Source organism: Papilio polytes, unplaced genomic scaffold (assembly GCF_000836215.1).
Source record: "Papilio polytes unplaced genomic scaffold, Ppol_1.0 DF823177.1, whole genome shotgun sequence".
Classification (NCBI taxonomy): Eukaryota; Metazoa; Arthropoda; class Insecta; order Lepidoptera; family Papilionidae; genus Papilio; species Papilio polytes.
Window position 1 is genome coordinate 1344651 of NW_013526027.1, and position 17968 is coordinate 1362618.

The window sequence follows — 17968 nt, forward strand, 5'->3', positions numbered from 1 at the left end:
TGAGATTTAGTAAAACGCATTTTAGAAGTCACTTTAGGTATAAGAGTACTTTTCTCTTCTGCCTGATGTTGCAATTCAAGCCTGTAGCAAGCGCTAGCTTTTTAATTTGATCCAGAATACCAAGGCACGTATCCTCGCGATTTTTTTAGAATTTAAGCATAAATCTGTATTATGACTATCAACTAAAATGTAACCGAGGTAATATGGTTGAGCTCCCAAAGGAACAACTTTGAAAGTTCGAGGTTAGTTATAAGTTTGTAATTTTCTTATCTAGTTATAGAGACTTGAAGTATACAATATCATGCACCAAAAACATCGTTTGTAGCTCTACAATTTAATTTTGTCATTCGAAATACTCGATTCATACTTACAATATACTCGTAATCTTATCTTACTTCTTACTAATCTTACTCTTACTAATATTATAAATGCAAAAGTTTAGATGGATGGATGGATGGATGTTTGTTAGCGTTTGTAGCCTAAACGGCTGAACGGATCTCCGTTAAATTTGACACAAGTTTAGAGCATAGTCTGGAAGAACACATAGGCTACTTTTTATCCCGGGATAAGTTACGGTTCCCGTGGGATTCATTAATTTAGTTTTTTAATGTTTGCTCGATCATTCTGCAACGGTTCAACATATCTTATTTGAATTTGGCACAGATGTAAAACAAAGTCTGGAGTATACATGGGATAAGCTTCATCCCCGAGAAATTTCCGGTTCCCAAAGGATACGTAGCTTTTTGTTATTTATATAGTTCGTATGTTTTCTAATACCACGCGGATGAAGTCGCGGGCAACAGCCCGTAGTCGTATAAATTCTATAAAACCAATTATCTAAATGTACAAATAAACGAAAGTCATTTCCTTTACTTTCGAAGCTACACAGATCGATGTTCGAACCGACATTTCTTCTAAGAAATAAATCGCTTTTTATGTTGCATTTTATTAAAGAAGTGAACGTCTTACCTGATAGAATGCAGTCCTCAGAGGCCGCTAAGAAAGCTGACAGTCCGGTTTTTTCTCTTAATCAATTCTTATATTGCGTGCAAATAATCATTAAAATAATTTGGGAAGTTTCTACGCTCTGAATAATATGCGGATATAAATTGTACTCATTAAACAGAAGAAGATTTTAAATCTAACATAAATTGTAATTTTTTCTCTGACTTAGATTGGGTACTTTGTTTTTCAACAGAATTATGTACAAATTAATACCAGAAATATTATTCTCTATAACAAATGAATATTTTTTCCAGTAAAAATCCACCGTGATACTGAAAATATCTATATTTGCGAATTATTTAATAGTCTTTTAAGCCAACAACATCTCGTAGTTGTAGCTTTCCGTTTATTAAAAGTTAACTGTAGTCTTTGATCATCAGATATATTTTCCTTTGCGTTCTTGTACCCACAAAGTATAAAAATTTAATTGGCAATATATCTTTTATCTTTATGATATAAAGAGGAAGTAGCATATTCTTCAGATCTCATGTACGAATCCATTTATAATGTGGAGCGAATGATCGGCGTGTAGCAAAAAAGAGAGGATGTGAAACCTCACTGGCCACATCGAACCGCGTGAGTCGAACAAAAACTAGTCGTCGATTTATAAAAATAAACCACAGAGCATCGGATCATATATGAAACATATTCGATACTGTGATTTAGTATGATGCATTGCTTGTGAAATATTTTAGCTGGTTTTTGCGCGTAACATTACTCATGTTTGCGGCGGGGTCGAGTTTATTGCTGTCTGTCTGGGTTTAACTTGTTTGGTTAATTTAGTTTTGTTTTATCTTCTAATTTTTGTTTAGTCTGAGTCAATTTTATAGCACTACTATATTCTTTTAACAAACTTTGTTCCATATTCTGACATGTTTTTGGTTTCTCTGTTTTATCATCCGTTTGGTTTCTAAGGGTCCTAGCCAAGAACTCGTTGTATTGAAATTAATAGTTCAATTGCAATTTTTAAAAATTATATTGCATTGTATGCTAATATATTGCCATTTATCTTTTTAAAAAATGGAATAAAAAATGTTTATTTTCAACCAGGACTAAAATAAAAATTCATGTCAATTTTGTAAATCTCGTTAGATATTCACATTCCAAAACGTTTCCCTTCTTAGTACAGTCGATCCGACTTTCAACGAGAGAAAATAAATAATTTTCGTACATTCACAAATTAGCTCTTTAAAAAGATTTCTTTTTCCGCTGGGTGTTGGAAAGTATTTCGTTATAAATTACTTTCCTTGAAATATTTCTTAGCTTTATTTATTATCCGAGTGCTTTTGTGTTATTTATTTTGTTTAAATAGAACTATATTTTTACCAGTATAATACGAAAGTAATTGCATATAATGGGTAGGTAGACTTTACGGATTTTCAATGGTTTCATTTATCTCTGTCAGCATATGTCTGAATTCACTCCCTTCTTCAGCATATCCACTTTCACACAATCTATTTTTTTTAGTTATTAGTCGCAGAAATTGAAGTCATTTTAGTATTTTTCCTACTGCTACAGACTGAGATTCTGTTAAAGTAACTAGATGTGAATAAGGTAACGTCTGCGTAAAACATACGAACTCTATTTTTATTCTTCGTTTTGAAATAACGCACGAATCGATATTCAGTCATCGAACTTCGAAAGTATTCCAAGGAATCTGGCGTACGTCTATCTGCGGTGCGTTAACCCTTTGAATTATTTGCCTCGGTGATAAACGATTTACGATAGCGAGCACACCGAATCGGAAACAAGTGACTGCGTTGTAATTGTGGACGGCTGACTGTTGCCATTAGCTCTCCGTGAAGAATGGAAGTGGTGGCATGCGACCGAACATCTGTCAGTCATAACAGCTGTCGTTTGTGCAGTTGGGTACAGTTATAGATTTGTTGTTTAGAGCGCGAACACACTAAACTATCGCACAACTGTTTAGTCGTGCTTTGATTCCTGACTTTATATGGAGGAGCGGAACTTTTCGAATTTTGATTGTGCAACTAAACAGTTGAATTGGCTGTGAAACAATCGACAATCGCGCAACTGTTATGCGATAGTTTAGTCACAGGTGTGCGCCCGCTCTTAGTTAAGAGTTCTATTCTATACCAAAATCTTTATTGTCCGTTGCTTTGTAGTTATCCATACGGTTGGTTTGATAACATATTGTGCTTGAATCTACGCACTGATTTATTTTATTTTGGCGGTTACCATGGCTTATTTTATCTTATTAAGAAATTAATAACTTCAATTCTTAGTAATTCCACTTCTAGAAAATTCCCTTTTCACGTTAATATCAAGCAATGCAACTTGTACTTATTTAAAACAACTTCAAAATAAAAACTAAACCAGCCTACACGTATGGAAACTGCAACGGTAATTGATAAATGTCTTCCAGAAGGCTGACAAACGCCGGTACTGCGATAATGGCAATCAAGGTTTCATATCCGTTCAAGTTGTCTATTCTCTAAACGTAGGAACTAACTTAAATCACTACAAGATACACTATACTTCGATTTCCCTTGTGTTTACTTATTAACTTTCCAATGTTCATTATTATTTAAGTCGTATGTTTATGAATTTACCCCATTTTATGTTAAATGAAATTTAAAACAAAGGGTTGTATAAAATACAGTAATTTTCTTTAATATGTGTTTAAGACACTAATTTGTCGAAGTCTGACTGCTGTGTTAGTAGTAATAAAACAACACTAATATGATATCAGATTTAAGAACTAAACATACAATAAATTTTGAAGATATAATTTTGCATATATTAAATTAAAGATGCCTCAGGGAAATAGTCCTTGGAAGTGTTGAACGTAACGAAACTTTGCGCGCTCTCGCTATTTTTTAATAAAAAAGTTATAAGGTTGTGCGGAGTTTGAAGAGTACTGTATTATCTGTGCCGGGGAAGTTTTACGTTGACGTTTTGTTGACGTTTTTGTGTTGCCCGTGCCGTGGCTCATGCTCAGCGGCCGGTGGAATGTTTACGGTCCGCGGAGCCTTTCGTAACACTCCTCTTGAGCGTGCTATTGCGAATGTTTTTGTGTGGACTCACCTTAATAGTTTTGTGTCGCTGTTAAAATTTATTATCTTGCTTTTGTTTTCGTCTATTATACTCGTAAATATACACAGATGAAGCATAATTAGTAAGAAAATTGAGAAATATACGTTTTTGGTTTTACCTTCTCTAGTAATTTTTTTTTTCATCAGTAATTCTATAGTTATTGTATGTTTTCTTTGTCAGCTAACGTAAAACAAATTTATTAACTCTGATTTTATTTTGTTAAGTAGCTTTTGATTACAAATTTACAAATAAACCCTAATTGTAGGTTCACATATGCTAGTAATCGTTACTAAACGATACATGTTTATTATAAAATGATAAAGAATCAAATACAGATGTATTAGTGAACAAAGGCAATGACACGGCAGAAATCCACAGGCAAATTACAACAATTGAGACATGATTGCTTCATAATGGAGTTCATGCAAATGCACGCTGTTTGTGAGCGAATGAAAGGTACAAGACGTCCTAAATTAATTACCTATGAATCAGCTATATTCATTATGTTAATAACATTAATATTGAATCGATGATTAGTCATTGTTCAAAATTTTATAATTTTGATATTAGAAACTCATTAAAATTAATAAGTATAATTTCACATGTGCTCACGTTTTTAATATCAGAGCTTAAATCATAAACCGTGGCTTTTTTGAGGACTATTGCGAGGACTTTTATGATAAAGGGTCTTCAATTACTAGGATTCTGATTAAATATCTAAGGTACAGAATTAAGCACTGTGCTATCGTAGATTTTCCAGTGTATATTAACGACTTGACGTATTACCCTTTAAAACATACAAATTTTACTTCGAGAGTTCAACCGCACGTTCCCTTAAGCTTAGGGTTGTCACAAGATGATATTTCCTTTCATTTTCAAACACAAAGCGTGAAAGCAATTTCCAAAAGTGATTTATAAATAAACGTGTCTTGACTTTATAATGTTTGTTTTAGAAATTTATAATTCATGGGACAACCTTGTGAACTTGTTACGCGAATGCCTAGCGAATAATAAAAAAAAGGGTTATTCTATTTTCATTAATATTTGAAATACATGTTAAGTATTAGATCCGTACTACCAAATATTTTAATGCATGGAAAGCTTTATTTAACCAATTATAAATTTAATGGAAACTATACCTTAAGAATAAACACCATAGGAATTCTGAAACAGCAAAAAAGAGCCATGAATGATCCATTTCATGGATCAAAATAACGAATTTGCAAGAAGCATTTGGAATGTGACGTCGGCGCAGGTGGCAGGACATTGATCCCGCCAACAAGCTGACACGTTAAGCACACAGCAAAAGATATAAAGTACAAATAATTGATTTTATAGATATATTACTAACATATTACCCACAACATACATAGTCTTATTAAAATTATTAAATTACTAGCTTTCGAAAGCGACTCCGTCCGCGTGTAATTAAAAAAATTAAGATGATTAGCCTAATAGTTCTTCTAGACTATCCTCTACATCTGTACCAAATTTCATCGAAATCCGTTGAGCCGTTTAGGCTACAAACTCTAACAAACATCCATTATTACATGGTAACAGTGTTTCCCTTTCATGCTTCAGTATCTATTTTCTTCGGTTTCTATTAGTCGAAACATAAATATTTCCACCATGAATTCCTTAATCAATTGCAGCAGGTGCTTTCAAACAGCGGAGATTTTCATTATTAATCTTGGTTCGATCGAGTTATCTTCTTTCCAACTTTATCGAGTTGTACCGAGATAACTGTTTTTTAAATTCCTTCAACAAATTAAGATAAAAAGCAACAACGCTATGATTCACGTGAAAGCACGTGCTGTTCCAAGTTGGATGCGTTTACATTTTTTTTCCGCTAAGTAATTGACGTTCCGAAACGGCTTTGCGGCGTTTCAGTTTTGTTTTTATTCTGTTTCTGAACGAGTTCTAATTTTCCAGATCGCTTGACCTCGTTTAAGCAACTAAAATTGATGTTGGATTAAATATCGAAAAATGTGAGTCTTTGTTGATTTTCGTTAATTATAGATTGATTCATGCAGAATTTGGTGCTTTATGGTTGTGATGGCTTCTCCTACTAGAGGTTATCTTATAAGTGTATACCATAAAAAAACTCGTAATTGAAATGAGATATTGCGAATTTTGATTTTAGGGAGATTAAAAGATAAAACAAAATTAGAAGTCTCGTCTTCATAAGCTTATTTTAGCATCCATCTTAGTGTTGTTATTTTACGAGGATGTAGTATTATTTATTATTGTATAATTTTGTCTTTGTTTGTGTGTCTTTAAGTTTTATTCTGCAAGGAAGAAATAATGATATTTGCGCTATTACCTATACTTAGATGTTAGGCATTTCTGGCTGTTAGTACCGCGCCCGTCGCTTGCTTACGAAATAATCTTGAATAGGTCGTTATCCGTGACTCAGAAAATTTCATCTGCGAATATTGCAGATTGCGGAATTTTACAATGATTATTAGATGAAGTCATGTTTTTATTACTATAGTTAACCCTATATACTAGAATTTTGTTCTTTAATGTAATTAAGAATTGATAAAAAGGGAGTGATGACTGAGATGACGTATGATAGGGTTATTTGGAGGACAAAAACCTATTGTGTCGACCCTACGGGACTAGGATAAGAAAGATGATGATGATGAACGTAGTTAAGAACTGACGTTACAATGCTACGAAGGCCGAAAAATGTAAGAAGTCGTTTCGAATTTCAACAAAAAAAAGATTTGCTATTTGGAGATGATTGGATTATAACATTTCTCAGAATAATAATATTAATACATATTATTTAACGTTCAAGTATTGTCGATGTCACTACTGGAACAATGGTTTAAGTTTAGTTGGATTACGTTATCGCTTTGAAAGAAGAAGCATCCTTGATATAAATATCGCCAGCTCTTAGGAGATAAAAACGCCTAGCATTGTTAGGAAGCGATCGATGTGGGTCATCTATTTCCGCGTGGGCAGATAATGGTCGCCTTTGTCTCAAGACGTTGTCAGCTTTATTAATTTCATACTCATTGTTTATTGTCCTTTGATTGTTTGCGGAGATTTCTCACGGTAATCTTGCGTAAACATACACGTAAAAAGCACCGAGTTTACAAGAAGTATTTAAATCATTTAGCCAGCTGTATTTACTTCATCATGGAAATTTCAATTCATATTTACTAGTTATGGTCACTATTCCCTACTAGCTTTTGCCCGCAACTCTGTTCCCGTGGAATGTGTTCTTTATGTTCTCCATTTGTGGAAAATTCATCGGGATTCGTTAAGCTGTTCTAGAGACACCTAACATCTATCCATTCATCCAAACTTTCGCATATTTGACTAAGTATAGCTAAATAATTTTCAAATGTAGTATTTTTCTCTTTCTTTACTTACGGTTGTAAATGTAATGTCTTGTTTTGTTTTTAATTAATTACCGATGGTCCTTGGAATAAATATTCCACGAACTAGTTGAACATCTGCCTTACCATCGGCAGGTGTTGGTGTTAGAAATAGTTTCTCTTGCAGCCGCTAATTCTTTTGAGTCGAACTTGGAAACGAATGGATCACGATTCTTATGTTCATCTGTACGCTTGTTTATCAAATTATCTCCAATTAGGCGTAGAACTGCTTGCTCGATATTTATTAATTGGTCTAATGTACTTTTTTATTAACGTGGGAAACTTATTCAAGGATATTTTGTTCCGAAAAGTTTAAAGTTAGCGCTAGAATCAGTAGAAATCTTAATCGTTTTGAAACCGGAGCAATTTAAAACTTGCCGACTTAAAAGAAAAATCTTAACAGTAAAGTGAATTTATACATTTTCCTAGAATCGAGGCACATTCGTTTGTAATATTGCAATGCAGCTGCAATTTCCAACGAACGCAAAGGTTGCTGTTTATTGGATACTTTAGAGATCCTTAGTAAGTTAAATCAAACCACGATGTATTGTGACATCAGGTGGGCTAAAATAAGTGTTATTCTCAGTCTTTTCAAAGCAGATATAGATGGATGACCAGTATATTATTTCATCCGGGGAACAGCACGGTTAGATTTAAATCTTACCCAGTGAATATAGTGTCCGTTACATTTAGAACTCCTTAACTTTTAGTGCGCGTGGACACCTTTGACTAAACTGTCGCACAATTGTTTAGTCGCGCTTTCTCTCCGATGAACTTATATGGGGGTATGCGCACTACTTGATTTTTAGTTGTCCAACTAAACAGTTGAATTGGCTGCAAAACAATCGACAATCGCACAACTGTTGTGCGATAGTTTAGTCATAGGTGTGACCCGCTATTAGACTTGAGACATTTGAAAAGTGATGCGCCGTTTGAGTTAGATAGAATTAAATTATATTTATACAATCTATCGTATTATTTTGATTTAGAACTAGTTCATATAAAGATACATTATATTTATATATTTATATGAAGTAGTGATAATAAAATTAGAATTAGTGAATAGACGCTTTTTAAAGCGCCACTCTTCCAGTTTTTCAACAAATTCAAGCTCTCTAACAAATCTCAAATTAAAACGAATTGAGTCATAAATTAATATATTTTATTGCCTCGGCGCCAAAATTTACAATGAAAAATAACTTAGATCCTAATAAATATTTCAATAGTTAGATAATATTCAACAGATTTATGAATAAAACAAGTGATGTTCGAACTGCCCGACAGAAGAGTTGCCAAGTGTTCCCCTGAAAACCTACACTAAAAGTAAGGGTTAGCGCTCAATTACTAAAAGCCACTGAGATATAGTGATAGTTACTGTTTCGCTCCTATTGCAAGTTGTGATTATTTATTTATTTGAATATTTACGTGAAAAAGCTGTTTTGTTATAAATTAAATAAAAAATGTGTTAATCAAACTAAATCAGTATATATACGAAAATAGAGATAAAACAACGCTTCTTCTTTAATATTTAATATTCGTTTCGGTCAATAATCGTTCGCTACATCCTTATTTAGTTATGGATATTTATAACGCCGTTACGAATTTACAATCGGCTATTATCAAATCTGCAGGAGCAATTAAATTTTAGTCTCGTATTCGTGCCCCCGTGAGAATATTCTTTCGTTTGTATCTTTAATGATTGCTTTTAAACATGAATACATTATGAGACGCTATTAAAAGTTTGATAGGTGGCATTATTTTTATTTAATAAAAGCTTTTGCCTGCGACTTCGTTCACGTGAGAGTTTTAAAAACTAAGCTAACTAAATTTCCACTAAGTTTATAATATTATTAAGATGTTAGATGGGATGAAGATATAAGGTAAATATAAATGAAGAAAACCACTAACAGGACTTGCTGTTAACTGATATGAAGTATTCATTTTTTATATATTTAAAAAAAACCGTTTATAATAATAAGTTTAAGGAAACTGTGGGGTCGTTTCAGCTATAAAGCATTTATCCCTTCGTAGGCCTTAACCCGCTAAATCTTTTCTGATCCAAACTCAATTGTGACCCTGGATAGCCGATCCATTAAATCAACGATCTTTTTGGATATCATAAATGCCTTCCAGGCTTTTATAAATATTGTTTCAGCTTCCTTGTTTATTTTTACAGACAACTCAAATATTGTGCTATCTGTTATATTGCTGTATAAATATGGACTTCTATATTGTTTATGTTTTCTTTGTAAATGTTAGCATCGTTGATTTCATTGCATGGACATTAGATATTATTTTTTAAGATATTTTTAATTCGATGTTTAAAATATATAAGGTAGTTATTTAAATTAAATGCAAACTTGGAAACGCGCAAAAACATTTCCGCAGTAAAGTCCATCAACCGTTCATTTAGTTTTGAGGCGAGTGCTTTGGATGGCTCGGTAAAAACATGATTTGAAGTTTCACCAACGCTCGCAGTGGCTACGTGTTTATTGAAAAACTTGCTGCGCTCATAGAACGTCTTCCAGTTAATTAAATAATTCGAATTTACATGCATAATATAAAACAATTTAAAAACTCTCACGAATTATTCACATTTGGGTTTCTTAATTATATGCTCGCAAAATACACTGCTTAAATATATTTTAAATCGTAACTGGTCTACGGAAAAGTTATGTTCCAGTTTTTAAACATAAATTGTTCCTTAAATAATCTTTATTGCCATCGTTATTTATGACGATTTGGTAACGTCAAGGCAATTTGTATATTAAAAAAAAAACCTTATCACTGGAGTCCGAAAATCGCATCATTTTGTTACATTGTTACTGATTTACTGCAACATCAAAATTGATTCCATGACGTATATAGACGTAGTTATATCCGGTTCCGTTGCACTATCAATAAGCGATCGAGACGATACGCACTCGAGTGTTAACGACAAATGAATGCAAATTTCACACCAATTTGTGTTTTGTTTATCTGTAAGGAAGTGTGCATTGGGTTGGGCTACGAATAACAAACATAACTGATTACACAGGCAGATTTAATTAATTTTCTGTGTAATTAAGGGTTTCTTGGACACAATCATCCATATTCTTCCATATCTTGGATCTAGACAAAATGATTTTAATCTTTGCCTGTCATTTTGGCAGAAATGCTATCCTTTGTCTCTACAAAATCACTTAAAACTGTATCACAAGTTTTATAAAATCTTTGCATTCTTTAGAATAAAAATAAGAAACTGATGGAACATCTATGACTAAAAACTTATGTTGCAAAAAATGAATTATTTTTTTCAACATAACCGCACAAATAAATGACAAATCAGGTTTCTCGTATTAGTAATCACTTATCTGTGGTTATTGTTTCCGGAAGCGGTGATAGCTTAACGACAGGGCGTTGGCCTTACGATGTAACGGTCTTGTGGTCGAATTAGACCTCATAGGTTTCCGCCTTTTTTCGGTTTTAAAAAAAATCACACGTCGAAATTAGATTTTATGTGTTTTTATTCTATGATGGTAGATTTCAAATCCGAAAATATTACGTGCGTTTTCAGTACAAAATTATTCACCATCATCTTCTGCATAGCTTATCCTACTCTCGTAGTGTCTGCGCACTGGGGTTTCGTCTTCCTAATAACTGTCATCCGGCATCTCAGTTATTACTCCCTTCTTGATCATGTCACCTTTCACGCAATCCATCCATCTCTTTCTAAGTCTACCTCTCCCGGTGTACATTACACATTCATATTTTTAATCTCTAAATATTTACTAGTAATCCAATAACCTGAAGAAAAGAGAAAATATTAAGCTGGTAGCTTTTGCGCTGTCTTGTCAGCTTATTTTTCCCCAATAAGTAGACAAGAACGCGATGCTGACACGTCGAAAACATTTCTTTGGTTTGTTTATAACGAGACCGGACGGAGTGGTTTCGACTTCCTCCCAATAAGTGGATAATGAGCTGACCATCTTGTTTTGCTCAGTGAGAATGCAATTTGCCGCTTTTTTGTTCTATAAGTCCTGGCGAATAGACATTCCTTAAAACGTATTCCTTCGATAGTGCAATGACCCGATTGAATTTGTTAAAAGCGGAAGCTATAATTCAAAGCAGACTTGGACACATTAAGATTCCATTTGAAAAGGTGAAAAATTTATGTGACTCAGAAATTAAAAATGAAATAGAAGTAACTATTCCAATCCCACAGTAAAATGTAGATTACTAAAATCGAAATTAATTTCTACGAATTTTGTGAAAGCTGTAGGTAAAGATATTTTAAGAAAGGTTTTGGTCTAAGGTTCATTTCATAAAATGACGGAGATTCTAAGATCGAAGTGAAAACGAACCTTTATAATAATATTACTGCTTAATGAGAGCATAAAAAGTAAAGCAATGTAATTAAGGAAAGAGTAACTCCGTAACTTGCGAGTAGGTACTAAATAACTTAGTCCCCGCAGCGCTTGAAAAGCTGCTACATAGTAACATGTAGGTAGTCGTAAGTCACGTTCCAAGTTAACGTAACTTAACGTAATGCAACCGAGAAAATTACATGTTACTCGCGCAAAGAGGTTCTGTAATATATCCGTACGTAAAAACATAAAATGCTCGACTTTTATATTACTTTTTTTATGACGTGATAATAAAGTTTTGGTAATTCTAGTTTAGCTTGTAATTTGTTTACTTTAATGTTATGTTTGTCAGATACCGACAATGTTTGACATTTTTAATTTAGATATTTTCTTATCGTCTTATTTGTCAGCAGTTCAGAAGAGAGAATAAAATGTAACTTATCTTACGTTAAAAAACAAAGGCAGAAGAAAATAAATACCTATGAATTTTCTATAACATTTTTAATTTTGAAAGTCTGTTAATAACACAAAGAGAAAAGATATGCTAGTAAATGTATTGATCGAATTTATGGGAAAGTAAGTTCTTTAATATTTACTTTTTAAATCCATGATTTCATGGTCGATCCACACATCATATTTGAGCTTCAAGCTTATTCGACTCTATTACGTATAATCCCGGTATTATTTTAGAGTCTTGCATTAGTAAAGTCCGTTACGAGTGATTTATTCGCAAAAGCAAGTCGTAAATTTTCGCCAGTACGAAGTGCCCGCGGGAACAGATGGCGTTTCTCAACTTTTTGCTTATGAAGATGTTTCTCACGTTTACATTTCAAAGATACTCCTGAATGATTTGAATATCGAGTGGATCTAATAAATAAAAATGTACTTCAATTTCATACTTTATTGATGATTTGCTTTTTTATACTAGCGAGTGGGAAACAATACGCGACTAAAAGTTAAACAAAAACACAAACCCATTCACAAAAGAGTGGGTAGAAATTGTCATATCGATTTCCCAATATTGTGACATCTTTTTTGGTATAGTAGTTGTCAAATATCATGGTAGCTCAGAACATCATACAAGTCCTTGCGCATAATGTAATTTTTGGTGTAACAGTCGTAAAAAGATGCGGGGAGAGGGCACTGCAGCACGCAGTTGACCTTGAGCTGCTGAGATATTTGAAAAGTATACTTCCTTATAATCTACGCTTACTCATGCATCTCATCTTTTTTTTAACAAATGGCATTCGTCGCCTAGGCGCCACTCGCTAATATTAAATGCAAAATTCTCAGATAATTTATTACAACAACAAGACATTAAAATGCAAAATAACTATGATATCAGCGTTGCTATAGAATAAATCTGGTCGTCTTATTACAGCTACATACGCTTGTTTTAATAATAATTGTGTTATTTAATATGTAGCTTGTATTACCCGACCTTAGAGGTTTGGTTTTTTATTTTTTGAGAACAGAGATAAATTTTTTCATGCGTAAAAAGTACAAACTAGTCCAATTTTGATGAGTGAGGTATCAATCGATTCGAATTCTCTGCCCGATTGTCAGTCGAGTTGTTAAGTTTGAGTTGTTGTTGACAAATACAGTGATTGCTATTATTGTTGATTTTATATTAACTAGGGTTATTAAACGTTATGCATTAACTTGAGCGCCTTTTTATGAGGATATTACAGGTTTTATGGCCGGAAACGGCATCACTTTGATGTCCCACGGGCTATATTATTTTATATTCAGAGTTCTATCTTTTTTTTGTCGCCTGATATTTCGATGTTTTCTGAATCGACTTGTTGACATTGCCTTTTTATTAATGTTAAGCCGAATGTAAAAATGTATTTTGCACATTTTATACTCGCTTTTTGTTTAATAAAAAAATAATAAGATTGTTTACGTTATTTAAAAATTTTAACCTTTTTACAAATGAGAATGTTTTTAATTTATACTTTTTTTTAGGAGTCGCATTCTCAATATCTAATATGATATGCATTTTATTTTAATTTCTTATGACTGAGATCCAATATCAATGTTACGTGAATGGTGGTTTAAAAATCAAAACCTGAACATTTTTCTCAAAAATGGTTTTTATACATTAAGATGTCAAAAACTTTTATGGAGCCTAAGCAACCATTTTTTCGTGTTAATTTCAAAATTTACAGTCCAATATAAAAATACAGCAATCTATATTTTATTAAACAATATTTTTTTACTTTCAGATATTTTTAAAGTGATGATCACAAACGACAGAGCTTCATAAAATGAAACTCCGACTCCTATTAGCGTTAAGCGCTTTTTTACTGTGCGACGCTAAACTGGCCGGATTAAAGCAGATCATTCCATCCAACGAGCTACCGCCAAACCCAACGCAGAACACACAAGCGCTAAAATTGCTGCAATTTGATACAAAAAATGCGAAAACGAGACGTATAACAGATCAATACAAAGTGCGACAACGACGAGAAGTTTTCGATTCAAAATCGTACGAATCGAGTTTGACGTGGGCGCATTCGGAGAGACTCGATGAAAACGGAGACGCAGTACTACGATGGGTGAATTCAGATTCGAGTATCACGTTCCGTCTAGAAGCGAGAACCCGTGGTTATGTCGGCTTAGGCTTTAACAAGGGGCGTAATATGAGAGGGGCGGATTTGGTGGTCGCCTGGGTGGACGACAGGAATGGCAACGCTCAAATTTTGGTGAGTTTTTATGGCACCTGCTGTTTTTTCGCACGGTTTAATGTGGCGCAGTTTGCAAGGACATTTTATGTAAACAAAAATATAGTCTGTTAATACGCACAATTTTACTTCATTAAAATTCATTCACTCTATATGGATTTCGATTGGTGGTATCAATTTATTTTATAGTGATATCTGTTTTATACTTTAAAAATATTTGATGTAAATTCTGCTTCAGAATAGATTCACAAGCTCCTTCGTAAAATGCATTTAAATTTTCTGCACTTGTTGGGAATTCAAATTGCTGTTTTTCCAGCCATTCCCAGCCAACTCATTTTCTTTATTATTCCGTTCATTGTTTTATCTTTCTTTAACGTATTTATGTCGTCTTGGTTGTATTCTTTTACAAGTTTTTATTTATTGTATCAATAGTTCTTGTTAAGAGAATATTGTATTAAAAATGTAATATTTAATACAATATGAATATACTTCGTCCTCAATTATTCGTCATGAAATAATTTAGCTAGTCCTTAGTATATAAATGAGATAATTCATTAAATAATATTTTTGAATTTAATTGCTTTCAACGTTTTTGCTTCATATCAATAAAATTTAAAACGCTACGCTTTAATATGTTACAAGGCATTTAAGAATTATGTTGCAATATTTTTAACCTAATTACTTAAAAAAAGTATCAAATTATGTCGCTGTTATTCTAACATGTGTAATATGATACATGTAGCTATGTACAAACAACTGTTACGTAAGGTCTCTATTTGCGATTCACTTGCAATTCTTCTTTCAATTTAGGATACACGAATATAGTACCTATATGTAGGAGGTTAACGTCTATGTTGTAAGCAAAAACGTTTTCACCATAAACAATAGGCTTGCGGTTTTCGACGGGCATGTCAACGTCCCAGGCATCGAACCGTGACCGCCGCTAACAGCTTCTTCGTTGCAGAGATTCTCGTTTTTTGTAAACATAGGATTTTTCTAAAAAAATGCGCTTGCGAATAAATGTTGTTCTTTTTGCTATCAACCGGTTTGAAGACCTGAAATAGGGTGACATGAAAAGATAAGTTGGAAGGACTTGAACATTTTGAGTTAATAGGCACAAAATATCGATTTTGATGACTGTAATGCATACATTACATTTACAACTTTCCTAAGTTCAAACTTCAGGATAAAAGTGTAGTACTTCTTAAAAGCTCGGCAACGCACCTGCAGCTTTTGTTGTAGATGTCATGGGCTCCATGGGATCCGCTGTCTCATTGTCTCCCTATTCCATATGAAAAATATGCAAGTTTAATATACTATAACAACGTAACCTGACTGACATCGAAAGGTATAGAACAAAAAGATTGTGTTAAAAATAGTGTACGTAAATTGTTACTTAGACACCAGTTAACAAAGGTATACGTTAAGTGCTATACGATATTTTGCATTTCAAATTGTCAAATAGGACAGTGCGGACGAGCACTTACCATGAGGTGAATGTCCTACTCATTTTGTCGCTTAAAAGGATAAAAAACTGTTCGTGTTTTTATTCAGGTGTTTTTGTTGTAGACAAAGCATTATTTTCTTTTATAACATTTTAAAAATGTTTTTTCTTTTAAATTAAACCGTAAGATTGGTAGAGCTTTTTGTCCAGATATCTGTTTCATTTTTGAACCAATTCAAACTCGATAAGCGTAAATAATAATACCTTTTCATATGATTGTCTAAGTAATTGGTACAAAATCTATCATTTATCCTTACCGATAAATCAAGATTATTTGGAACATTGACTAGAGTCGTGAGACCGCACATCGTAAATAATTAATTACACATGGAAAATTACTTAGCTCAGGCTCTGTATTAAAAAAAAAATATTCTATGTTTACCTCATTTATTATTTACTTACGTCGATATTGGTAAAAAAAACTTCATAGCTTATAATTGGTAGCTGGTAATACGATTGAAAGGATAATAAAGTATATAACAAATTCCACATTACATTATTGAGATTAGCTTCCAATTTGAAAACTCTATTTGGGATATCTAAACGAGATATCGGAATACGCTCCAAATTTTCATTCCTCGATATATTTCTCCAATCGGTAATGCGATTTTTATGTAACGATATTAAATTGTATATATTTACTGATAGTATTCTCAACTTGATAACGACAAAAAGATATATTCACCATCAGCCCAATTAAATACACTTCAATGTGTAATAACCAAGTATTTTTTTGTTTACCCCTTAACTTGGCAGAATTTTATTAATATGAATATCGATATAATATTCATAGCACTTAACCTTGGTGACCCAAAGTGTTTAGAAAAAAAAATGTATCTCTACAGATACACTACCAAGAAAAGGGTTACAAGTTTGAATTCTAACATTTTTTTTTGCAGTTTTTGAGTGTAAACTAAAAGTAGAGTGTAGCCTAGCGCTAGCACTTTTAGCTCACAAAGGTACTACTCAATGTCGTGTCTTTTTCTTGAGTGCACTTGAACTTCTAGGAAATTTTAATTTCTACGAAATACAAAGCACTATTAAAGGAATATAAAATAAGTCACTTCTAAGTACTTACTGCTAAAATTATACAATATTTTCTAGACAATTTTTTTTTTAAATATTAAAGTAATAAATGGTTGAAGTTTTTACTTCATGCTATCAATATCATATGTCATTTACTTAATCTTATCTCGAAAACCTTTTTGATATAAAAAGTTTTATCAACCCAATAATGAAGTAAAGAAATTATTAAATAAGATTATAAGCCTTCAGATAACTTGTTTAAATTTATTAAAGGGGCAAATAAATTTAATTGAACGTTAGTTTACAAATTCCATGATACGCACAAGTGGAATGTTTTTCTAAGTGTAGAGACACATTACAATGTAGAACATAAATGTATTACAAAGGCTGTATTTCTGGCTACTGCTTAGGTAATTTCCTTAGTCCTATAGTGTTATATGACAGGCGTCAAGTGGCCTTATCGTGTGAATATGCGATGTAGGTGTTTATTGAATGCATCTCGTTTCCTAAACTACTAAAACGCCTCTTGCATACTGATCTGTTACAACAATTTATGCGCTAGTCTTTCGTGTTGATAGCCGCTAACTTTGTCCTCAGTTTAATCTAGTTATTTGTATAGTACTATATCATATACGAACGGTTTGTGGTAATTTACTTCTTTCTTCTGACTAATATTATAAATGCGAAAGTTTAGATGGATGGATGGATGTTTGTTAGAGTTTGTAGCCAAAGCGGCTAACAGATATAGACGAAATTTGGCATAGATGTAGAGTATAGTCTGGAAGAACACATAAGCTCATCATCATCAACATCACCAGTTCACTATACTTCCCCTACCGAGGGGCTCGGAGCCTACCCTAAAGTTTTAACAGTGGTAGAGCCCGCTTTAACATCTTCGCACGAATGGGCCGGCTCGCCCGGTGCAATACCACGACCACACAGAAAACAGGCGTG

At 33.0% G+C, this 17968-nt stretch overlaps 1 protein-coding gene across 2 annotated transcripts in view; it reads left to right on the forward strand.

The window, feature by feature from the left end:
- The window catches only part of LOC106105212 (MOXD1 homolog 1-like), a 52155-nt gene that overhangs the window by 12812 nt on the left and 21375 nt on the right, over positions 1-17968 (forward strand). For both annotated transcript variants that reach the window (XM_013285484.1, XM_013285485.1), the window contains exon 2: positions 14026-14505. In XM_013285484.1, the coding sequence (XP_013140938.1) occupies positions 14068-14505 (438 nt within the window). In that variant the 5' untranslated portion in view covers positions 14026-14067. The remainder of the gene's footprint in view (positions 1-14025; positions 14506-17968) is intronic.